Below are 24840 nucleotides of genomic sequence, written 5' to 3'. Positions count from 1 at the left end.
GATGCCACCCTCTAGAAGATCCCTGCAGGCGCCAGTCAACAAGAGCCCCCTGCCTACACCCCAGGCCCCTCCTCAGCCAGCCCGGCCCACCCCAAACCCCAGAGCCAGGTCACTAGACACCACGGAGTTGGGAGTCAGGTGGGGTTAGTGGGGGTCCACAGCGAGCAGTGTTTAGGATGGGGGGGCTCCACCCCGTACCTTCCATGGGCCCCGCCTGAAAACCAGGTAAGAGCTCTGCCACCCCCGAGGTCCTGCCTGGAGGGACAAAAGAGAGACAGATTATGCTGGCAGGGGCCAGCCCAGCCCGCCCCTACCCTGAAGCCACGCTCTAGGCTCTTCGGGGTGAAGGTATGTCCTGCAGCAGAGGGGCTGGTGGCCTAGGAGGGTCCTAGCCCATGGCTCCTGCAACCCCCCACCCCAGACCATGTGAGTGTTTTCCAGAAGGCTTCCACCCCATAATTCACCCACTCTCGCATGCCATGGGGAATTCTGTTGCCCCAAAGTGTTCCAGAACACATCCCATGGGTTCTGAAGGTTCAACCTCAAACGTGGGTCCCCCATCTGCTCCACATACACGGGTCCTATCACCCCCAAGGGTTCCATCTCCTGGCGAGACGGATAGTCCTGTTCCATCAGGCAAGGTAGGCACAGTGCCCTAGATGTTTTCATTTTATTTTACAATCTGAAGAAAAAAAATAGTAACACCCAATCTATAATAATGAACTGTCTTTACAGCAATGCAATCATAAGACGTCTAATTTTTTAATACGAAGGAAGAGGCCCATGAAGGCAGAAGTGCCCACAGCCCATAAAAATCACAGAATGGCCCGGAGTTCCAGCTCACTTCGCACATTCTGTCCCCTGTACAAACTCCGAGGCCCACTCCCCTTAAGTGCCGCCGGTTCTCTGCGCCCCACGAGCGTCAGATCGCGGGGGTACCCACACACCCGGCTCTACGTCCGCAAAACTCTGCGCCACCTGCCCCCGCAAGTAGGTTCTAGCATGCAAAGCAGGGGCTCCCAAAGCGTGGTCCTGCCCATGAGGCCAAGACCGCTTTCGGAGTAACACCAAGTCTCGTTTGCCTTTTTCGCGAGGCAGGTGCTCTCCCACAGGTGTTCCAGAGGCTCCGTGATGAGTGGTGGCCTCATCGCCCTGGTGATAGTAGATGGCGTGCTCACGTGCCTTGCGCTTTAAAAACTTCCTGCTCTCAATCTGTCACGTTAAGCAACTATCATCATCCACAAAAACTTACACACAAACTCTTTGAGATCCTCTAGGGTTTTTTTTACGGTGTTAAGCAGGTCCTGACGCTGCGTTTTGAGAAATGCTGATGTAGGCTGTGCGTTTGGCCCACGGACACCCGGAGTTCTCCGGGTCCCTGCTGCGTGCGTTCTGTCACCCACATGCGAGCTGTCGTGATCGGAACACCCTGGGGCACGCCCCCATCATGTGTGCTCATTCACACATGCGTTTCCTTGCATCATGCGGGTGATGATGGCAATGTTCAGTCCGGCAGCGCCACACATACAGCACACGCCTCCCAAGCCCGAATGTGCTGGCTAAGAACAGGGCATCCGGCTAATGGCAGCATCCCTTCCACACATGGCAGGGGGGCCTCGCGGCCAGACGAGGGCTGCTGATGGATAACCCTACCCTGGCCTTGAGCATGGGGCGGCGGCCTCACTGTGTCAGCCACACAGCACCATCCCTGCGGGGCAGAGGGTGAGGTTCCTGAGCTTTGGCCAGGGAAGCGGGGTGAGCGGCGGCCCTGGGGACGTGGCAAGGGGTGGGTCCAGTCTCCCCTCAGTGAGACACACCATCTTCCCTCCTCATTCCCTGCCAGTTAACTCTGAAAACTTGGGGATTTAAAAAAAAGACCGGGAAGAGGTAGAGTCCCCAATTCTCTCCACTCTCAAGTTTGGCTCTGGCGTATCTGAAATGTTGGGGGGAGGGGCCCCTGCCTGGGGTGCAGGGCACAGAGAAGCCCCAGTGACTGGCGGTGCCATGAGAAGAGAATGAAGCAGCGACAGAGTCCAGAGAGTGAGCTGAAGGGCAGAGGGCAGACATACAGAAGCAGCTGAAGAAGAGGTCCTGATCCCGGTTCCCGACCCCTTCCCAGGCCCTCAGGGCCCAACCCACTCACCCAGGACGATGAGCTCTGCATAGGCCTCGTTGTTCCCCTGGAGGTCCTGGGCCGAGACCACGGAGCAGTAATACACGCCACTGTCCCCCCAGCCCGTCTGCTCAAAGGTCAGGTCAGCATCTGCAACAGGAGAGGGATGAAGACACGTCGGGGGGTGACCGGAGCCTTCCCACGCACACGTCAGGAGCTCAGGGCTGCAGATGGACCAAGGGAACATCAGATAATTCGTACCAAGGGTGTGCTACTGTTTAGGGTCTGTTGTAAACACTTAACACAGGGTATTTCAACAAGTCTGTGAGGTGGGTCCTGTTACCTTTCCTGTCTTGTGGATGAGAAAAGAGGCCTGGCAAGATTACCCACTCCGCCCTGTCGCAGTCATCAGTGCTGGAGCCGGACGGGCCGACTCTGGAGCCTGGGCTGCAGACCTCCAGCCATCCTGGTACCCCTCCTCACAGCAAAGGTAACTCCCCCAACACGAACCAGCCCAGGGCCTGGTGTAGCCCCAGGGGCAAGGGGCCTGGGTGGCGAGGCAGAGACAAACAGGCCAGGCTTCAAGAATCAGGTGCCACCCAGGCATGAGAAAGGGTGGCTGTGAGACAGAGCCGAGGGCCGCCCCCGGTTCCTGAGTCGTCAGCCCCACATTCCAGGTCAGGCCCAGGGCTTGGGACGCTCAGGCGGGTGAGGAGCCCGTCAATTAGGGCAGTAATGAAAGTCTTTCAGCACATCCGGTTTCCTCTCTGCTCCTCAGGCCCTAATTAGTTAAATCCCTTCGGCCATTCACTCCCGTGGGACAGGGCGAGACCACGGGCGACTCGTGGAGGATGGCAGACCGGAACAGGCGAGGTGAGCACCCCCAGAGCTCCCCTGTGGCTCTTGCCGACCTGCCTACCTCCCTGCCCCACGTACCCACTGCCCTTCTCCATGGCGGCTCCATGGTGGCTACACCACCAGGCACCCACCAGGGAACCAGTCCATTGCTGAGGGAATGAAAGAACGGGAGCCTTCTTCCCTCTTCAGAAGACCCCACGTCTACAGAAAAACCCTCCTGGGGCTCCTGACTTCGACTCAGGTTGTGATCTCAGGGTCGTGAGATTGAGATCAGGCTGCGTGCTCAGCAGGGAGTCTGCTGGAGATTCTCTCTCTCCCTCCCTCTGCCCCTCCCCCACACTCCCGCTCTCTTCCTTAAAAAAAGAAAGAAAAGAAAAAAGAAAAACTCTCCTGCTGATGTCTTCCTACGCCATTCCAAGCACCTAACCCCAGCCTGTAAGGCCCCTGGCAAGATCTGGCTACTGGTTATTACCACATCAGCCTCAACCCTGCGGTTCTCCTTTGCTCACCAGACTCCAGACACATTGGCCTCCTCGCTGTCCCCCAAGATGCTGGGCCCATTAACTGCCAGGGCTCCTGCTACTCCCTCTGGCTGGCACTGGGCTCCCAGATGCTCACAGGGCGGGTTCTGTCCTGCAAGCATAACCCCCACCTGACTGCTGGACTGTGCCAGCCAGCTTAGGGGCTGACCGTCCATGACCCCACGCCCAGGAGAACGGGGGCTCCATGCACGCAGAATCTGGCTTGTCTCGGCCACTGCCAAGTCCCCGGTGCTTGACACGGGGGCCTTGGCCAGGACCTAGAAATGAACCCCTTCCCTCTTCATGCTCCGCTTCCTTAGCTCTTGTCATCTATTCTAGCATTCTGGACACATGGCTATATTCAAATAGGCACCTGATACACTGTTTCAATATTCAACACTGTAATTCCCGAATGCACCCTATGTTCCCAGCAGTATCTGAGGCACCTGGTGTACTAAAGAACGAATGTTCTCGAAGTCTGATCTATGAACCCCGGGGTTTCCCCAGATCTTTTCAGGGCAGCCTTGAGGTCAAAGTTATTATCATAATAATACTAAGATGTTATTTGCCTTTTTCACGGAAACTCTCATGAGTGTGCCCTGAAGTCCTCCAGAGGCTACCGGCCATGTACTGTCATAATAAATTGAATACAGAAGCAGCTTTGAGAATCCAGCTTCTTCTATTCAGGCAGACTTGAAGGAGACGTGCAAAAATATAAAGCTAAAGCAATGCCATACTTTTCATTAAAGTTTTTTGCTGTGTTTTGGAAAATACGGTCATTTTTCATAAAAAGCATGTTATTTATGTTAACCGCTAATGAGTTTGTTATTGTCATCTTGAGTATTTTTTAAACTTCTCTCAGCTTGCTAGTTATAAAAACAAGGTTCCTGGAAGAATTTAAGAGGGGAAAAAAGAAAAAGGACCCTAGAGGCTCTCCAACCGACACATTTAAGAAGCACTGTGACAGAGAGCAGATATAAATCCCTGCTCCTACGGAGCTCAGATCCTAACTGGGAAAGAAAGACAAATAAAAACTGTAAATAGATCACATATCAGATGGTGATAAGCAATATGGAGAAAACCAATCAGGGAAAGTACCAGAGTGGAGGCAGGAGTTGTGCAAATTTCAGGGGGGACTGGGGGAAGGCCTTCATGTAAGGTAACCTTCTGAGGAGCCGTGAAAGGGGTGGAGGACATGACTCCCCTCCGCGGTCACGCATCTAGCCACAGAGTATTGAGCTCTCTCTGTGCTTTCATCGAATCCTCATACAACGCTGAACTACATGCTCCCCAATCTGATTCTCTGTAACACCCCGTCGGCCCATCGATTTTCCACCTATATCCTTCAGTCAGACTCCAACCACATCTCTCCCCAGTCAGAGCTCAGGGGCAGGTCCCTGCACAATGCTGAGGAACTGGACGGGAACCCCCTGCTCCTGCAAAAGTTCACAGGCCGGGAGTTGAAATCTGGGCTGCAGGGGGCCAGATCCTGGCCTCAATGTGTTTTGTTTGGCCTGCATAATGTTTTCAAAACCCACAAAAAAATAAGGCCTTCCAGCTTCTTTTGATCAATTCTAAGGCCTGGGCCCACCTCCTTCCTGCAAGGCACACCCTGTTCCCGCTCTGAGTCTGGTCCTGACACCAGCTGGGCTAGGCATTGCCCTCATTGTTTCAGGTACCAGGAGAAGATGCTGGGTCTTCTGCTGAGAACAGAAGCCGGGCCTTCTCCATACCCCTGGGCCTCTGCTTCCTTATCCGCACAGAGCAGAGGCAGCTCTCTTTTCAGGGGTCTCAGGAGGCCCAAGCAGCCTGGCGAGGTAGAAACAAGGCTCCTATCCTGATGCTCTTTATCAGCCAGAGCAGAGATGGATGGAGGGGTAGTGGGAGCCACCCCGGGCTGCCGGACCCCAAGGGTGCGCACCATTATAGTTTGCCTAGGACAACTTTCGGTTAAAACCTGGACAGCTGGTGACCCCAAGAGCACCAGAAGGAGGTCCACTTTTCTCCATCCTCAAAGCTGAAATGGAGGAAGCTCCTGCAGCTCGCGGGCTTCCTGAGAGGACATACACACAATGGATATTTACAAATTATGGCCTGTATCAAACACAACAGCACGTCAAGGCAGCTTGAAACACCCAAAGCCTGGGGGCCTCTGGAACATGAAGAGTCTACCCCCAGGAGAGCCTGAGGGTCACTCTGGAATTTTAGACTCAGCAGAGGAAGCATGATTCTAGCCAGCCTTCAAGGGCACCCTCAGTTTTTTGGGTTGTCCTGACGGAGCTGCTGGGCCGTCATGCCTGGTCCGGGCCCGAGAGGGCGCAGGGTAATAGGGGAGGGGCCTGTGCAGGTTGAACCCAAGAAGCTCTCCCACCGCCAGAAAAGCAGGATGCTTCAGGCCAAGCTGCTCAGGAAAATTCAGGGCAAGCAGGCCCAGTCCCTCCCCCAAATACGCCTGAAAGGCTGGGTCCCTAGACAGACTGAGTGTGCCTGCCTGGTCTCTTGGGGTCTGCAAAGGGACGCTCCCTTCCCCGCTCTGTCCCCATGCCCAAGATTAAAACTCTAATCCCTGTTTAAGATAGGGAAAGGCTAAATCCGTTAAGTGGGTTGAGTGTTCATCCCTCGCCCACTGCAGCCCATCACCTTCCTCAAGATTCTCTAGGGTCTGGTCCTTCTAAGATCACATTCGCAAAAGATTTTAAGGTGTGCACCCCTGAGTCATTCCATATAGCACCTGGTCCTAGCTGGCTTCCTTTGTAGCACTTAGTACTCCCTGAAATTCTCTTACTCTTTATCTGCCTGTTTACCACCTGTCTCACTAGAATGTCACCTTCTCGAGGGCAGGGACCTTGGCTGTCTTGATCACCACTTACACCCCCAGCACCAACAACACTGCCTGACACTTAGGAGATGCTCGATAAATACCAAAAAGAATGAACGAACGGCTCTCTACCTTCCCCTAACTTAGTCCCAATAGGCACATCTTATTAGCTGGCAGCTTTACGGTTAAGTACAAGGCTTCTGAGGGCCGCCTGGGTTCAAATCCCAGCTCCAGCCCCTTCCTAGGTGTGTGCCTAGACGGCCACTTAACCTCCCTGTGCCCCAGATACTGTGCGTGTACAATGTGGTCGTGAGGACCCCACGGGATAAAGTGTGCTTAAGGTGCCTGGCAAGTCATAGGCTTTATCCATTAAAATCTCTCATCCAGTCAGTTTACTCAAGTTACCCCCATGGCAAGCCCTTTGCTGACCACCCCAGGCAAGTAAAGGGGTTACAAGCTTGGAGACGAGACCCAAAGTGGCCGACTTAGAATCCCAGCTCTGTTCCCAGCTTTGTGACCCTGCACAAGTTGCTTGACCTCTCTGGACCTCTATAAAATAACAATAGAATCTCCTCCCACAATTACTGTGTGGTCTAAATGAGTTAATCCATATAAACCTGGATTTGAGCCTGGCACATAAGAGGCCCTTTATAAGTTGTTACTTACATAAATTTTACTTATTGTTGCTGGTATTTGTATTATTATAGAAAACCTGGGGCATCTGGGTGGCTCAGGCCCTAAGCGTCTGCCTTCGGCTCAGGTCATGATCCCGGGGTCCCCGCATTGGGCTCCCTGCTCCTCGGCGGGAGGCCTGCTTCTCCCTCTCCCACTCCCCCCGCTTGTGTTCCCTCTCTCACTGCCTCTCTGTCAAATAAATAAAATCTTAAAAAAAAAAAAAAAAAAGAACCCCTGCTCCTCTTCATTACCCAATTTTATGTTCCAAGCACTTGCCAGCATGTGTTATCTTGTTCACCTCCCTCCCTGGAATGCAAGCTCCAGGAAGGAAGAGATTTGATGAATGTGTTTACTGCTCTATTTCCAGCTTCAAATAGCGCCTGCGTATCTTAGGTGCTCAATTAATCTTTGTTGTTAAATAAAGCATAGATGGATGAACGGATGGACGGATGGGAGGATCGATTTCAGGCACTGGTGCTCAAGGGCTGCCAGGTGGGGACACCAGGCTGGGCACAGGGAGCCGGCATCACCACCCCAGCAAGCCCTGCCCCGCCCCCCTGCCCCGCCCAACATACTTCCTGTGATGGTGATCCTTCGGCCCTGGTAGTAGTCTCCCAGGGTCACAGCGTTGCCCTGCTTGGTGGCCACAACCCTGACAGTGCGCATACTGTCCTGGCACTCCACATAAGGGTTGTAGCCTGGGTTACCCACTGCTAGCTGGGCATTGAGCTGGTTGTCGGCACTGGTCGGGGAGAAGGCATCGGCGATGCGGTCCCGGCAGAAAGACTTGTACTTCCAGATGACGATGGGTGCCGTAGGGGTCGTGGTCAATTGGTAGGTGCAGGGCAGGGTCACGGGCTGGAATAGGATCACCACGTGGTAGGGGTCTGACACTGTCACCTGGATGGCGCTGACTGGGGCTGAGGGCGAGAGGAGAGTTAGCAGAGAGAGCGAACTCGGGGAAGTACTGCTGCAGGAATGAGCAACATCACTTGTCACCCGCTTGACATTTACAAGTGTTATGGCTTTGCAGAGTGCCTAGCACACATTGTTTCTTAATCCCGGGACCGGAGAGGTAAGCTCCGATAATCGTGCCCATTTTCTAGACCCATGGGGCCAAAGTGACAAGTACAAGGTCACACAGCCAGATTTCTTGGAACATCCCCATCCATCCCTCTTTCCAGGGTGTGGCCTCTGAACCCAGCTCCCTCTTCCCTTAGCCATTCTCTCAGGGAAAGGACCTCTCTCTGTGGCCCATACAGGAAAGCGCAAATGACCACCATAAAGCCACCACACTCAAGACCCTACCGCAAAAACAACCACTACAGGTGCCAAGTAACACGGGGCTTTGTGGATGGGGTGGGGGGGGGGCACGGAATTTTGGAGTTCTTTCACTGAGCTATTTTGCTATGGAGTAGGTAAAGCCCCCACTATGTCTCCATCAGCGTCCCACCTCACCCTACCCAAAGCCATCTCAAAGGAATACACCAAAAGTGCTTGGAGAGAGAGAAAGTCCTCTCCACACCTCCACCCAAAAAACACCTGATCCAGGTGAAAGCTTGCCAGCAGAAGATGATTTCATACCAAGTCCATACGTCCATCCCACCAGACTCTTAAGCAGATACTTCGGGACATGGGTGGGACTGGGGGCTGGGGAGTCCCCAGTCCGACACCCACCCGAGGCCTGGGCACGGTTTCTTGAATTCTTTCTCCAGGAAGCGTCTGATCCTGTCCCTCGAGTGCCCGCTCCCCGTTACCCCAAAACTTAGAAATCTTGGGGTGCGCCCAAGTCCCCATCCCGGCCTTTCCCAGTGATCGGGTGGTCCTTCACCCCGACACCACAAAGGGTCTCATTCTCCTTGCCGCTCCAGGGCTCGCGGTTCGGGGAGTTTCACTTCCTGCTATCTCTGAACATGGGCGGGGGAGCGCTCCCTGACTCCAATGGGGACTTCCTCTCACTCTGGCACCCAAGGGATTTCCCGAGACCCTGGGGATCAGGAGATCCTAGTCTCGGCTCTTCCCCTCCCCCAGCTCTCCAGCCTGTTCGGCGGTGTAGAACTCCATCCATGCCCCTTCTATAGTGCCCTCCCGCGGTTCCGCCGCACCAGAGGCCCCGCTCTCCGTACCTGTGCACAAGGTTCTGAGAAAGAGCCACACGAAGACGGCCGCGCCCCAGCCTCGAAAGGCCGGGTAGGGGCCCATGCCCCAGGGGAGCCCGCGGGCCATTGGCGCCATCGCGGCCGTCTGGGCGCGTCCGGCCCGCGCGTCCCCTACTTGGTACCGAGAGGGTAGGGGGCGCGGCGCGCACCAAGGCGGGGAGGGGTGCGTGCTCCTCCCCTTCCCGCTTCCGTTCCTTGTCCCTATTCCAAGCCCACCCTGCCCTGTTCCAGGACTTTAATGAGCGGAAATAACGTGGATGAGGAGCACGCTTCCAGCTTTCGGGGAGAAACTTGCCTGACCCACTCTGGCTCTCCGAGCCATTCCACCCCCTGCTCACTCTGGGGAATGGATCGGCCCAGGTACACTGGGTGAGAACAGAGGGCTGGGCCAGGGGGTGGGTGGCGGGGAGGGGCTCCTCCACCTCCCTCCCCGGAAGTGGGCTGACCCAGGTGCGCTCCGGCCCCGAGGGTCGGAACCAAGTGTCCAGTCCGCCGGGAGGGCGCCTGCAGACTGGGAATCCTGTCCCGCCCTCTCCTTCCCCGGGCGGAGCCGAGCAGAGTGTAACTCACGGGAACCGAGGCCCAGCTGGAGTGATTCACCTGTTGAGGGGGGCGGGTCCCTCCCTGCACCTGTCCCCGCTCTGCCCACACCCCTCTCCCCGGCTGGCGATGGACCCGCCTAGGTACACCCTGCGGGGAGGGACGAGTCTAAGCGAGGAGCTTTGGGCAGGGAGAGGCTCCGGTCCAGGGGGCACGGGGCACTACGAGCCTCTTGTGTCTTCCACTTAGATGACTTAAAGAACCGACTGAAGTTTCTGGAAAGGAAGGTCTGCCCTCTTAGGGACGCCCGAGGGGAATCAGGTCCAGGAAAAGTTGGAATTCTCTTTCGGAAGTCTTCCCCGCCTCCCCCCGCTCCCCCCCCCCCCGACCCAGTCGCGGTTCAGCCCCCGGGCATCCCTCGCTCTGGACACTCTGGCTCTTAAAGGGGCCGAGTGGAGGCGCGGAAGTAGGGATAGGTTTCCGCTTAAGGATCGCCAGGGCCTGAGCCACCTGCGCCCTAGTGCGAGGCGTGTCGAGGCTCCGGAACGCGGGGCGTTCAGCGCGGCTCTTCTGCCCCCCGAAGGCGGCTAGGGGAAGCGCCTCCTGGGAAGCATTGGCGCTTTCTCGGAGAGACTCCCCAGAGGTCGCGAACTGGCCACTGGCTGGCCGGTGCAGTGCCCAGGGGTGTTTTGTTTGACTGCATCCTGTTAAAATTCAGGTTGGATCACGTGCATCTATCTGCTCAAAACCTTCCTGTGGCTCCCCTTCCCAGAAGAAACCAAACTGTAGTGGCCCGAGCCCTCTCTGACCTCCCCTCCTTCCCCTCTCCCCCTGGCTCATTCAACTTCAGCCACACTGGCGGCCCCTCCGCCCCGTTCTGGAATGTGTCTCTCAGGCTCCCACCTCGGGTCTACTGCCCTTACTACTGCTCGCTCTGCTCGCACACCCTTCCTGCAGATGGCCACGCGGCCTTCCATCTCCTTTAGGGCTTTACGTAAAGGTCATTTCTTATAAAATTTCAACCCTTTCACGTCCCTCCCTCACCTCTTTATTTTTTGTGTATGTGTGGTAAAATATACCATAGTACTTACCATTTTAGCCATTTGTAAGTGTACAATTCAGTGGCATTAATTACATTCACAGTGCTGCCTACCTGTCCCCAATGTAAGCTCTGTATCAATTCAACAATAACGCCCCATTCCTACCTGCCCCACAGCCCTTGCTGACCTCTCTTCTACTTTATCAAATTGCCTCTTCTGAGTACCTCATATTAATGGAAACATCTAACATTTGTTATGTCTGGCTGTAGGGAGCAAAATGGAGTCTCTCATGTCAAGCAGGAGCCTGTATCAAGCCATGACGCGAGCAGGTAAGGTACCGCAGCTGGGAGACAGCCCCGGGACCAACCTCAGCTGACACCCCAGAAGAAATAATGAGCAGAACCAGAGAAGGTCTGCAGAGACCCAAAACTGATTAAATCCCTTTAAAAAGGGAAGGATTTTTTGGCCAGTAAACTCTCAGACTCTTCAGATCTGACCCCTCTATGTCTGACCACTTAAAAAAGGCAAATGCCCCTGAAGGCTCTGCCGGATTGATCTCCAGACAGAACCGAGACCCTTCACGGCTTGAACATCAGAAGCAATAAGTGCCAAGAGCCGACCTGGGCCAGACCGAGGCCTTATCTCAGCTGCGCGCCCACGCACTGACTTAGCATTTGGTTTGTTCACTTCCTGCACCCCTCTGGTACCTTGTTCGTTGTGCAGGCTTGTTTTCTGTCCTGCTTTGTGTGCTGCGTCAGAAGCCAAGTTTAATTGCATGGTGAATTGTCACTGAGTTTGGAATCCTGCACCTGTTTTATAATTGTGATTTAACTTTGCTTTATGATCGAATAGAGCTGACGTTGTGGAAGGACACAACTCGTGTGTGCACCTTCTTAGTGTGCTCAGGACACTGGCTTATTCACTAAGCGTAATGTTTTCGAGGTTCATGCACGTTGTAGGATATATCACAATGAAAATTTCCTCCCGTTTTATGGCTGAATATTATTTCATTGTATGTATAGGCCACATTTTGTATATTCATTTATCTGTTGTTAGACACTTGTGTTGTTTCCATCTTTTGGTTGTGGTTATTGTCGTTTTAAGGATTTTATTTGAGAGGGAGTGTGAGAGTTCACATGCCCGAGAAAGAGAGCACAAGCCAGAGAGAGGGGCAGAGGGAGAGGGAAGAAGCAGGCTCCCGCTGCACAAGGAGCCCTACATGGGACTCAAGTTTATTAACTTTACCTCTCTCCAATTTGGATGCTTTTTACTTCTTTTTCTTGTCTGATTGCTGTCCTAGGATTTCTAGTACACTGTTGAGTAGCCGCAGTGAAAGTAGGCACCCTTGTCTTGTTCCTGACTTTAGAGGGAAAGTATTCAATCTTTCACCATTGAGTGTAATATTAGCTGTGGATTTTCCATAATACCCTTTATCAGGTTGAGAATTTTCCCTCTATTCTTGGTTTTCAGAGAGTTTTTGTCGGGGTAAAGGATATTGGATGTTGTCAAATGCCTTTTCTCCATCAACTGAGATAGTTGTGTTTCTTTTCATTCTTTTTAAAATTTTAAAAAAGATTTTGTTTATTTGAGAAAGAGAGCACGAGTGGGGGGAGCGGGAGGGGCAGAGGGAGACGGAGAAGCAGACTCCCCTCCAAGCAGGGAGCCCGATGTGGGGCTGGATCCCAAGCCCTGAGATCATGACCTAAGCGGAAGGCAAATGCTTAACCGACTGAGCCACCCAAGCGCCCTCTTTTCCTTTCAATTAATGTGATGTATTAGGTTGATTAGTTTTCTTATGTTGAACCACCCTTACATTCTTGGATAAATCCCACTTGGTCATGCTGAGTAGTCTTTTAATATGCTGTTGGATTTGCATTGCTAATATTTTGTTGTGATTTTTGCATCTATATTCATAAGGGACATTGGTCTGTAATTTTCTTTTCTTGTGATGTTTTTATGTGGCTTTGGTATCAGGGTAGTGCGGGCTACGTAGAATCAGTTAGGGTTTCCCCCCTCTTCAGTTTTTTGGAAGAATTTGAGAAGGATTGATGTTAATTCTTCTTTAAATATTTGGTTAATCTGTGAAGTCATCTGTTCCTGGCTGTTCTTCACTGGGAGGTTTTTAATTACTGCTTCAATCTCTTGTTACAGGTCTGGTGAGATTTTCTATTTCTTTTTGAGTTAGCTTAGGTAAATACATGTTTCAAGGAATATGTCCATTTCTCCTAGGTTGCCTAATTTCTTGGCATCCAGTTGCTCCTAGTTTTCTCTTGTAATCCTTTTTATTTCTGTAGGATCAGTAGAAATGTCCCCACTTTCATTTCTGATTTTCATTATTTGTGTCTTCTATCTTTTGTTCTTTGTCAGTGTAGCCAAAGATTTGTCAGTTTTGTTGATATTTAAAAAAACCCAACAACATATGATTTCATTGCTATTCTCTTTTTCCCTATTCTCTATTTTATTTGTCTCTGGTCTACTCTTCATTATTTCCTTCCTTCTGCTAGTTGTGAGTTTAGTTTGCTCTTCTTTTTCTAGTTCCTTAAGGTATAAAGTCAGGTTACTAATTTAAGATTTTTTTTAAATACAGGCATTAAAAGCTATAAATTTCTCTCTGAGCAATGCTTTTGCTGCATTCTACAAGTTTGGTATATTGCATTTTCATTTATCTCTAAGTATTTTCTAATTTTCCTTGTGATTTTTTTGACTTATTGTTTAAGAGTGTTTAATTTCCACAGTTGTAAATTTTCTATTTTTCCTTCTATTATTATTGATTTCTTACTTAATCCCATTGTGATCAGAGAAGATAGTTTGTATGATATCTATTTTTTAAATCTACTGAGATTTAGTTGGTGGCCTAACACATGGTATATCCTGGAAAATGTCTCATGTGCACTTAAATTTTGTTGTTGGGTAGCGTGTTCTGAATATGTCTGTCAGGGCTAGTTGATTTATTGTGTTGTTCAAGTCTTTCATTTCCTTACTTATTACCTGTTTGTTCTATCCATTATTGAAAGTGGAGTATTGAAGTCTCCAACTGTGATTGTAGAACTATATTTCTCTGTGCAATTCTATCCACATTTGCTTCATATTTTGAGGGTCTGTTATTAGGTGTATAAATGTCTTGGGTATAGCTTCTTCCTGTGTTGAAGATTTTATTAATAAATACTGTCCTTCTTTGTCTCTTGAAACCTATTTCAATTTAAAGTCTGTTTTGTCTGATATTAGCATAGCTGTTCCAAATCTCTTTGGTTACTGTGTTTCTGTCCTTTCACTTTCAACTTATTTGTGTCTTTGAGTCTAAAGTGAGTCTCTTGTACACAGCCTATAGTTGGATCAACTTTTCTTTATCTATTCTACCAATCTCTTGTCTTTTGATTTAAAGAAATTACTGATAAGGAGGGACTTATTTTTGCCACTTTGCTATTTCTTTTCTGTATGCCTTATAGCTTTTTTTGGCCCCTCATTTACTCCATTACTGCCTTCTTTTGTGTTTAGTTAATGTTTTTATTTTATTCTTTTTAAAATTTTATTTATTTATCTGACAGAGAAAGTGAGCACAAGCAGGGGGAGCAGCAGGCAGAGGGAGAAGCAGGCTCCCCGCTGAGCAGGGAGCCCCATGTGGGGCTCGATCCCAGGACCCTGGGATTTTGACCTGAGCGGAAGGCAGACACTTAACCGACTGAGCCACCTAGGCCTCCTTAGTTAATGTTTCTATAATAAAATGTTTTTATTCCCTTCTCATTTCCTATTGTATGTAGTCTATGGCAATTTTCTTTGTGGTAACCCTGGGAATTACATTACACGTAAAACCCCCTGAAGTTATCACATTTCAATTTGAATTTATACCAGCTTAATGTCAGTATCATATAAAAACTGCTCCTGTTCATCTCTATCACCTCCTTTCTGTTATTGGTGTCTCAGATTACATCTTTATACACTATTTTCCCAATAGCAAAGATTAGTAATTATTTTTATGGATTTTCTTATAAGTCACATAGACAATTAAAAGTGGAACTTAATACAATAATACTAGCTGTTATAATCGTCCATGTATTTACCTCTGCTGGAGATCTTTAATTCTTCCTATGGCTTCTGGTTACTGTCAAACATCCTTTCCTTGCTATCGGGAGGGCTCCCTTCATTATTTCTTTCAGGATTGGTCTAGTGGCAACAAACTCAGCTTTTGCTTATCTGGGCATGTTTAATTTTCCCCTTATTGTTGAAGGATGCTTTTGCTAGTTATAGAATTCCTGGTTGAATTTTTTTTTTTCTTTCAGCACTTTGAAAATTTCAACCAGTTGCCTTCAGGCCTCCAGGGTTTCTGATGAGGAATCAGCTGAAACCCTTACTGGGGATCCCTTTATGTGACAAGTTTCTTCTCTCCCTGCTTTCAAGTTTGTCTCCTTCTTTGTGGCTTTAACCAGTCTGATTACAGTATGTGTTGGTATGGATCTTTTGGGGTTAATTCTCTTGAAGTTCAGTGAGCTTCTATGATTTGTAGATTCATGTCTTTCATGAAATTTGAGCGGTCTCTGGCCGTTATTTCTTCAAATGTAATTTTGTAGCAGCTTTCTTTTCTCTCTTCTTCTAGGACTCTAACAATATGTATGTTGGTCTGCACGATCGTGCTCCATAGGTCCCTTAGGTTCTGTTCACTCTTCTTCAATCTTTTTTCCTTCTGATCCTTAAACTCAGTACTTTCAGTTATCCTATCTTCAAGTTCACTGATGGTGTCTTCTGCCTCCTCACGTCTGTTCTGAACTCCTTGAATGAATTTTTCATCTCAGTAATTGTATTTTTCGGCTCCGGGATTTCTTTTTGGTTCTTTTTTATATTTTCTATGTCTCTAGTGACATTTTCATTCTGTTTATACATCATTTTCCTGTCTTTCACCATGTCTTCTCAAGCTCCTTGAACATTTTAAGACCGTTGTTTAAATCTTTGTCTAGTATGTCTACCACCTGGGCTTCCTTGGGGATATTTTTTCCTTTGAATGGGCCATGCTTTTCTGTTTCTTTATACCTTATGATTTTTTTTGTTGAAAACAGACATTTGAATCTTATAATGTGGTAACTCTGGAAATCATATACCCCCACCCCCCAGGGCTTGCTAGCAATTGTTGTTGTTGTAGGGTGTCTCTATGCTGGGGATCAGCCTGAGGGGAAAGCTTAGGGTCATCTCAGATCTTTTCTGAGTTTGCATTTTTCCCTGGGCTTCTGCAATGACTTTCTAAGTTCCCCTACCTTATGTATGTATTGTTGCTTACAAATGTCCTAATCCCTAAATGTCTGGCTTCCAAAAGGGAGAAAACCCAGAGGCTGTCCCTTTAAATCTCCTGGAAGCTGCTTCAGCCAGTGAGGGTCGAAACAATGGTGGTCTGCACTTTTAAGATCAGAAGTAGTAATCTGCAACCAGAATATAAAACCCTGATATTTAGAGAACAAGGTCCTTATTGTGCATTCTCCAATAACAACACTGGCTGAGCACTTTATTTACAAAATCTCATCAAATCTTCATAAGTGCCCTTTGTAGCCAGAACCATTAAAATCCCTATTTTGAAAATGAGGAAACAGGTTCCCAAAGAGAAAGCCATTTGATCACGCTTCCATTGCAGAAAGAGATTCATTGCAGCTCTTTAAATGTGTGAGAAAGAGAAAAATCAGCCTCTGATAGCTGGGAGCTGACCTGACACTAATAACAGTGTTGGTGTTACTAGAAGCTGGCCTAGAACTCACAGCTAGATCATGGTATGCTGTTGAGCATAAACAATTCCACAGAACACCAACATCACACAAAGCCTCTCTGTGACTATGGTGAACCAAGACAAAAATGAGATCAATTTATAATCATGTCTGAAAAGACAAGACAGAACATTGTCCAAGCCACAAAATACCAAACATCCTCTCTCAGGTCATATGAGTGACTACTACTCTAGTTTCGCTGCGTTCTTCTCAGCTTCTAGATAATATGGAATTACTCTCACCAAATAAGCATTCTCTTCCACATCTCTCCTATATACAAAGCCCTGATTTTGTTTGTCCTAGATGACTCCTGTAGTCAGAGAAGGTTATACTTCCCCAGTCCTAGAGAACACATTCTGATTGTTAAGCCAATCCTGGAAATTCTCTTGTCTCTCAGGGATTGGTTTGGGTCTGCATACGGGACCTAATCCTGGCCAATGAAACCTTAGGAGATCTGGAATGATAGGGATGATTTTGGAAATGATTTCAACTTTATGATATAAAAGAACACTCCTTGTAGTAAACATCAACTGCAGTAATCATTACTGATTTCCTTTTGCCAAGTGTTTCCTGGGCATAGTAGAATTCCATTTCTTTTGTTGGGTTGTTGGATTGGTGGTGCCATGTAACTGTTTGTGGCTAGTGGTTTGTGAGCAAGTGACAGGTGTCATTTAAGGCCAGAGCATTTAATTGTAGACACGAAATCCTACAGAGCTCTCTTTCTTCCTCCTCTGGCATGAAACTAGAAATGTGTGAGATGGCTTTCCATTATCTTGGGTCCCTGAGTGATTATAATGCCAACCCACAAGGGACATGGAGCTTGAGTGAGAAGTAAACCTTTGTTTTTGTAAGTCATTGAGATTCGGAGTAAGTTTACTATAGAAGCAAATAGCCTATCTTGAGTGATACAGAAATCAGTATCAGGAGTGAGGTGCTGCTGTAACTAAAAATAAAAATGTATGGCATTGGCTTTGACACGGGGCAAAGGGAACAAGAAAATTTATTTGAAAGCAGCAGGATGGAGACTGTTGCCTGAGATACTTTTAAAGGCAGATAATATACTTCATGAACTTGCAGCTTTAGGGGAAGCAGTTGAAATACAGAAGAGTAGGAGTGAAAATTTACTAAAGTTGGCCAAAAATTGGGAAGGCCTTTGAGAGACAAAATCCAATTAGCACTCAGATTCTGCCAAGGATAAAATCAAGGGTGCAGCCCTAATTAAATCATTATTAACCATTGTTAAAATCTCTGAATTAATTAAAATACTCCCAGAAAATCCTTAAGATACTCCCAGGTAGGCAAAAGGGCTCAGTGAAAGAGAGATGAAGAATATGGCTCTCCATATCTCCTGATACGGTGCCTCTGTCATGACAGAGAGAGAGAGAGAGAGAGACAGGGAGGCAGAGAGATGGGGAACACCTTGAACAGAACTGTGGATGTGGGTTTTTTGCACGTGGAGTTGGCTGGAGGCTTATAAGAATCCTCAGGTCCCAAACTTTGGAAGACAGGGAAAACGCTGAGAACACTGCTCGTGCGGGAAGGAGGGCACATCTTTCAATGCCACCTCAGATGCAGCCAAGGTTAATAATGGAAAAAGAGACATCTCTCTGGAGAGTGGAGACATGAGCCACAGGGAACAAAGATTTAGAAAACACCCCCAGCCCACCTCAATCATCTGCTCTGGTGCTATCTAATTAAGCAGTCCTCCCCAGTTACGAGACAGGAGGACCTTGCAGTACTTCCTCAGGGATTGTAGAAATGGCACAGGCCAGTGATTTCTGTGTACTCCAGAACGTACAGCAGGCCCAGGTTTCATTCCACTTGGGGCTGATGCCTGAGTTCTGTGGGTGACTTCATAATGCCCAGGACGGTTCCCAGCATCCTTGTTTAGTCTCGGACTACCATGTTGGCCCCCCTTTGGCTGCTTAGCCTTTCTCTCCCCACTCTGTGGGCCCAGATATTAATCAGGTGTGCCTATAAGAGTCTCTGCCAGCAGGCCCTAGTCTCGGGCAACGATGTTGTCCTGCAGTGTGACTATCCCAAGTCACTCTGGTACTTCTCTTCCATTCTGGGGGAAGATCCCTTCCTGCTCTCCTCAATGCCTAACATAAAGAAACTGCCTGGGGGCAGCCTTCAACTGACCAACCCTCAGCCGTCCCAGACAGGCCTCTATCACTGCCAGGACAGTGACAATGCCCTTGTGGTAGAGTATGAGATTGATTTCCAAGATGTCAGCACCCTGCATATTACACACAAAGGCCTGGGCCAAAAACCCCTGCCGAATGAGACCCTGAGTCTGGGTGGCCATGTACTCATCTTCACCCAGTGGGAGCCCTGGCAGGACTGTAACCGCTGTGGGGAGCCGGGGGAGCGGAAGCGCCTGGGCTACTGCTACGTTGAAGAGCCCCTGGAAAAAGCCATGCCCTGTTGGCTCTATCTGAGAGCAGAGAAGGCACGCTCCAGCCGTCTGCGGCCTGAACTGCAGGTGGAAGCCTGCCTTGTACCCTGCGAGCATGTCAAGGAAACCAACCAGCCATACTTCATCTTTGACATTTATCAGTTGGGCAAAATGACCAACACCATGTGGCTTACCTGCCCCTTGGCCTCCATCTACAGGTGACTGGACCAGGGCATCAGCCCTGCCTTTGATCCTTGCCTAGGCTTTGTTTCCTATGCCCACGGGGGGCTGGGGTTTGCCTTCCAGTGGGAATGCAGGCTCTGTCTCCCAGCCCGTAAGCCTTCATGGTCAGTCTAGGAAGGGGTCTCTTCACTGGCTTGTTTAGATGTTTATTCGGTAGGAACTTCTTCTGCTCCTTCCCAAGCCAGACCCTGGGCAGGTGATGCTGGGGACACAGTGGTGACCAAAAAGGCTTAACCCCTGCCCTCCTAGGCTCCTGATATTCAGGAATGGCCAAATGTAAAACCTAGAGACCAGGAAGACACTTTGGTCTTTATTCATGCCAACATCATCACTAGTGTGGTTTCTGTATCCTCATCGGACTCTGACGAATACAATTTGTCTATCCACCCTTGCACCAATGCCATAGTTTCTTTATTACTCTACCTTCATAATAAGTCATGATACCTGGTAGTATAGATTTTCCAGCTTTGTTCTTCAAGATTGTCTTGATTGTTCTTGGCTGTTTGTATATATATTTTGGAGTCAGCTTGTAGTTTCTGTCCCCCGCAAATCCTATTTTTTTAATAAACTGGGACTTCATTGAACCTAAAGATAAATTTGGGTAGAATCAATATATTACAATATTCAGACTTCCAATCCATGAACATCATAAATATTCCCATTATTTAGGCTTTGTTTAATTTCTCCCAGGAATGTACAGTTATTAATATAGAGATCTTACATATATTTTATTATATTTATTCCTAAGTACTTGATTTTTCATGCCATTACACATTGTGTCTTCTTTTATGGATTTTTTAAAAAAGATGTTATTTATTTATTTATTTATTTATTTATTTATTTGACAGAGAGAGAGCTAGCAAGAGCAGGAACACAAGCAGAGGGAGAGGGAGAGGGAAAAGTAGGCTTCCCGCTGAGCAGGGAGCCCGATGCAGGGCTCGATCCCAGGACCCTGGGATCATGACCTGAGCCAAAGGCAGACGCTTAATGACTGAGCCACCCAGGCGCCTCTTCTTTTACGGATTTATAATGCATGGTTTAATAAGTTGGTACATGAAATAAAATAATCCAAGGTTGTAGAGTGTTTTGACTATTGACAAAATTTTAATATACCTGATATTAAAATCTGATTCAAGTCACAGATATATATTATAAATATGACACACAATATATATTATATATACTATTATAATATATTATTATACATTATTAAATATATTATGTTGTACACCTGAAACTAATATAATCTTATATTTCAATTATACATCCCCACCATATACAGAGAGAATGTCATAATTGAAATATGACATTATATTAGTTTCAGGTGTACAGCGTAATGATTCAAGGTTTCTATACACTGAAATAATCACCACAACAAGTCTAATTACCATCCATCTCCATACAAAATCACAAAAATTTTTTTCTTGTCGTAAGAACTTTTAGGATTTACTCTCTTAAAAACTTTCAAATACGTAATAAAATATTATTGACCTTTGTCACCATGTTGTCCATTACATCTCCATGTGCATTACATCTCCGTTTATTTATTTTATAACAAACTTATAAGTTTGTACCTCTTGCCTCCCTTCACCCATTCCACCCACCCCTCAACCTTCCTCCCCTCTGGCAACCAACAGTCTGTTCTTCATATCTATTTTGTTTGTTCATTTGTTTAGTTTTTTAGATCCCATGTGTAGGTGGAATCATATGGTATTTGTCTTTCTGATTTATTTCACTTAGCATAATGCCGTCAAGGTCCACCCATAGTGTCGCAAACGGTAAGATTTCATTCTTTTTTAATGGCTGATAGTAGTGTGCTGTGCATATATACTATGTCTTCTTTATCCATTCATCCACTGATGGGCATTTAGGGTGTTTCTGTATCTTGGCCATTGTAAATAATGCTGCAGTGACCATAAGGATACATACATCTTTTCAAATTAGTGTTTTCATTTTCTTCAGATAAGTTCCCAGTGGTGGAAATGCTGGATCATATGGTAGTTCTATTTTTAATTTTTTGATGAACCTTCATACTGTTTTACATTGTGGCTGCACCAATTTACACTCCCACCAACAGTGCCACGAGGGTTGCTTTATCTCCACATTCTTGTCAACACTTACTTCTTATCTTTTAAATAATAACCATTCTAACAGATGTAATGTGATATCTCATTGTGGGTTTGATTTGAATTTCCCTGGTGATAGTGATGTCGAGCCTGTGCATGTTCACGTGCCTGTTAGCCATATGTATGTCTTCTTTGGAAAAATGTCTGTTCAGATGCTCTGTCCATTTTTAAATTGGATTATTTGGCATTTTTTGTTTTTGTTTTTGGTATTGAGTTGTATAAGTTCTTTATATATTTTGGATATTAACCCCTTATCCAAAAAATATTTTTCAAATATTTGCTCCTATTCGTTAGGTTGCCTTTTCATCTCATTGACGGTTTTCTTTGCTGGGCAGAGCATTTTAGCTTAATGTAGTCCCACTTGTTTATTTTTACTTTTGTTGCCTTTGCTTTTGGAGTCAAATCCAAAGATTTGTTGCCAAGACCAATGTCAAAGAGCTAACTGCCTATGTTTTCTTTTAGGAGTTTTATGGTTTCAGGTCTTATATTTAAGTCTTTAATCCATTTGAGTTAATTTTTGTGTATGGTGTAACATAGGGGTCTAGCTTCATTCTTTTGTGTGTAGCTGTCCAGTTTTTTCCAACACCATTTATTAAAGAGATTGTCCTTTCCTCATTGTATATTCTTTTTTTAAGTTTTTTTTTATTTTGATGAAGTCCAGTTTATCAGCTCCCCCCCTTTTTTTAAAGATTTTATTTATTTATTTGACAGAGAGAGAGAGCACAAGCAGAGGGAGCTGCAGGCAGTGGGAGAGGGAGAAGCAGGCTCCCCACTGAGCAAGGAGCCCAAAGAGGGGCTCGATCCCAGGACCCTGGGACCATGACCCAAGCCAAAGGCAAATGTCTAACTGACTGAGCCATCCAGGCGCCCCTCCTTATTGCATATTCTTGATCCTTTATCATAAATTAATTAATCATATACATGTGAGTTTATTTCTGGGCTCTCTGTTCTGTTCTATTGATCTATGTGTCTATTTTTATGCCAATACCACACTGTTTTGATTACTATAGCTGTGTAATATAGTTTGAAATCAGGGAGTGTGATGCCAGCTTTGTTCTTTCTCAAGATTGCTTTGGTTGTTTGGGGTCTTTGGGGTTCCACACAAATTTTAGAATTATTTGTTCTATTTCTGTAAAAAATGCCATTGGAATTTTAATAGGGATTGCCTTGAATCTATAGATTGCTTTGGGTAATATGGACATTTTAAGGATATTAATTCTTCCAATCCATGAGCGCAGAATATCTATTTATTGGTGTCTCCTTCAGTGACTTACAGTTTTCAGTGTACAAGTTTTTCACCTCCTGGGTTAAATTTATTCCTAGATATTTTATTCTTTTTGATGCAAATGTAAATACGGTCATCGTCTTAATTTCTCTAATAATAGTTAATCTATAGAAAGGCAACTGATTTTTGTACATTGATTTTGTATCCTACAACTTTACTGGATTTGTTTATTTTAGCAGTTTTTTGGTGGAGTACTTAGGGTTTTCTATATGTAAAACCATATTATCCACAAGTAGTGATAGTTTTACTTCTTCCTTTCCAAATCGGATGTCTTATTTCTTTTTTCTTGTCTAATTGCTCTGTCTAGGATTTCCAATACTATGTTGAATAAAAGTGGTGAGAGTGGGCATCTTTGTCTTGTTCCTGATCTTAGAGGAAAAGCTTTCAACTTTTCACCATTGAGTATGATGTTAACTGTGGGTTTGTCATATATGGTCTTTGTTATGTTTTTTTTTTTAAAGATTTTATTTATTTGACACACAGAGAGAGAGAGAGAGAGAGAGGAATGACAAGCAGGCAGAGTGGCAGGGAGTGGCAGAGGGAGAAGCATGCTCCCTGCTGAGCAAGGAGCCCGATGTGGGACTCAATCCCAGGACCCTGGGATCATGACCTGAGCCGAAGGCAGACGTTCAACGACTGAGCCACCCAGGCAGCCCTGGTCTTTGTTATGTTGAGGTACATTCCCTCTATACACACTCTGAGAATTTTTGTTATAAATGGATGTTGAATTTTGTCAAATGCTTTTTCTGTATCTACTGAGATAATCATATGACTTTTATCCTTCATTTTGTTAATGTGGTATATTGCATTGGTTGATTTGTGGATGTTGAATCATCTTTGCATCCCTGGAATAGATCTCAGTCAATCATGGTTTATGATCCTCTTAATGTATTGTTGAATTTGTCGAGGATTTTTGCACCTGTGTCCATCAGATTAGCCTGTAATTTATTTTCTCTTTCTTTCTTTCTTTTTCTTTCTTTCTTTCTTTCTTTCTCTTTCTTTCTCTCTCTCTCTTTCTTTCTTTCTCTCTTTCTTTCTTTCTCTCTCTTCTTTCTCTCTTTCTTTCTTTCTTCTTTCTTTTCTTTTCTTCCTTTCTTCTTTCTTTCTCTTTCTTCTTTCTTTTCTTTTCTTCCATTCTTCTTTCTTTCTCTTTCTTCTTTCTTTTCTTTTCTTCCTTTCTTCTTTCTTTCTTTTCTTTTCTTCCTTTCTTCCTTCCTTCTTTCTTTCTCTTTTTCTTTCTTTTCTTTCTTTCCTTCCTTCCTTCCTTCCTTCCTTCTTTCTTTCTTTCTTTCTTTCTTTCTTTCTTTCTTTCTTTCTTCTTTCTTTCTTTCTTTCTTCCTCTTCCTCTTCCTCTTCCTCTTCCTCTTTCTCTTTCTCCCCTTCCTTCCTTCCTTCTTCTCTTCCCTTCTCTTCTCCTTCTCCTCCACCCACTTCCTCCTCCCTCTCCTTCTCCCTCCCCTCCTTCTTCTTCTCCTAAAAATAAGTTTGAAAGCATCTCTTACTCTTGAATTTTCAAGAGTTTGAGAAAGATAAGTATTAAATCTTCTTTGAATGTTTGGTGGAATTCACCAGCGAAACTGTCTGGTCCTGGACTTTTGTTTTTTTGGAGGTTTTAGATTCCTGATTCAATCTCCATACTAGTAATCAGTCTTTTTGGATTTTCTGTTTCTTTATGATCCAGTCTTGGAAGATTTTATATTTCTAGAAGTTTATCTGTTTTTTCTTGGTTGTCCAATATGTTGGCATATAATTGTTCACAATAGTCTCTTATGATCCTTTATATACAAATTTTAAAGATTTATTCATTTATTTTAGAGAGCTAGAGTGTGCACAGCGGGGAGGGGCAGAGGGAGAGGGGCAGAGAATCTCCAGCAGACTTCATGCTGGATGTGGAGCACCGTGTGGGGCTCAATCTCACAACCCTGAGGTCATTACCTGAGCCAAAACCAAGAGTGAGACGCTTAACTGACTATACCACCCAGGCGCCCTGTGATCCTCTATATTTTTGTGGTATCAGTTGTAACTTCTCCTCTTACATTTCTGATTTTATTTATTTGAGCCCTTTCACTTTTTTTTAGTGAGTCTAGCTAAAGGTTTGTCAGTTTTGTTTATCTTTTCAAAGAACCAGCTCTTAATTATGTTGATCTTTTCCACTGTCTTTTTAGTTTCCGTTTCATTTCTTTCTGCCCTGAACTTTATTAGTTCCTTCCTTCTACTAACTTTGGGTTTCATTTGTTCTTCTTTTTCAGTTTCTTTAGGTGTAAAGTTAGATTGCTTATTTGAGATTTTTCTTGAGGTAGACTTGTATCACTATGAACTTCCC

General features: G+C 46.4%; 2 protein-coding genes across 7 annotated transcripts in view; one reads left to right on the top strand and one right to left on the bottom strand.

Annotated features, from left to right (window-relative positions):
* The window catches only part of LSR (lipolysis stimulated lipoprotein receptor), a 37847-nt gene that overhangs the window by 4755 nt on the left and 8252 nt on the right, over positions 1-24840 (bottom strand). Inside the window, exons 3-6 of one of the 6 annotated variants that reach the window (XM_035725013.1) lie at positions 19551-19691; positions 7561-7905; positions 2144-2263; positions 199-255 (exon numbers count right to left, since the gene is read on the bottom strand). In XM_035725013.1, the coding sequence (XP_035580906.1) occupies positions 199-255; positions 2144-2263; positions 7561-7905; positions 19551-19686 (658 nt within the window). In that variant the 5' untranslated portion in view covers positions 19687-19691. Of the gene's footprint in view, positions 1-198; positions 256-2143; positions 2264-7560; positions 7906-9111; positions 9798-19550; positions 19692-24840 lie in introns of those variants that run through there. The other 5 variants (XM_027617774.2, XM_035725014.1, XM_027617773.2 and 2 more) reach the window with 5 other exon arrangements.
* LOC113935636 (protein FAM187B-like) lies at positions 18364-19085 on the top strand. Its single transcript, XM_027617941.1, has one exon. It carries the CDS (start codon positions 18369-18371, stop codon positions 19083-19085), a length of 717 nt encoding a protein of 238 aa, XP_027473742.1. The 5' UTR covers positions 18364-18368.

Source organism: Zalophus californianus, chromosome 17, assembly GCF_009762305.2.
Source record: "Zalophus californianus isolate mZalCal1 chromosome 17, mZalCal1.pri.v2, whole genome shotgun sequence".
Classification (NCBI taxonomy): domain Eukaryota; kingdom Metazoa; phylum Chordata; class Mammalia; order Carnivora; family Otariidae; genus Zalophus; species Zalophus californianus.
Note: the sequence above shows the minus strand (reverse complement) of the source record. Positions and strands in the feature narration are given on the sequence as shown.

Coding starts and splice junctions, on each gene's coding strand:
- LOC113935636 (XM_027617941.1), top strand. CDS start 18,369: ATGTTGGCCCCCCTTTGGCTGCTTAGCCTTTCTCTCCCCACTCTGTGG.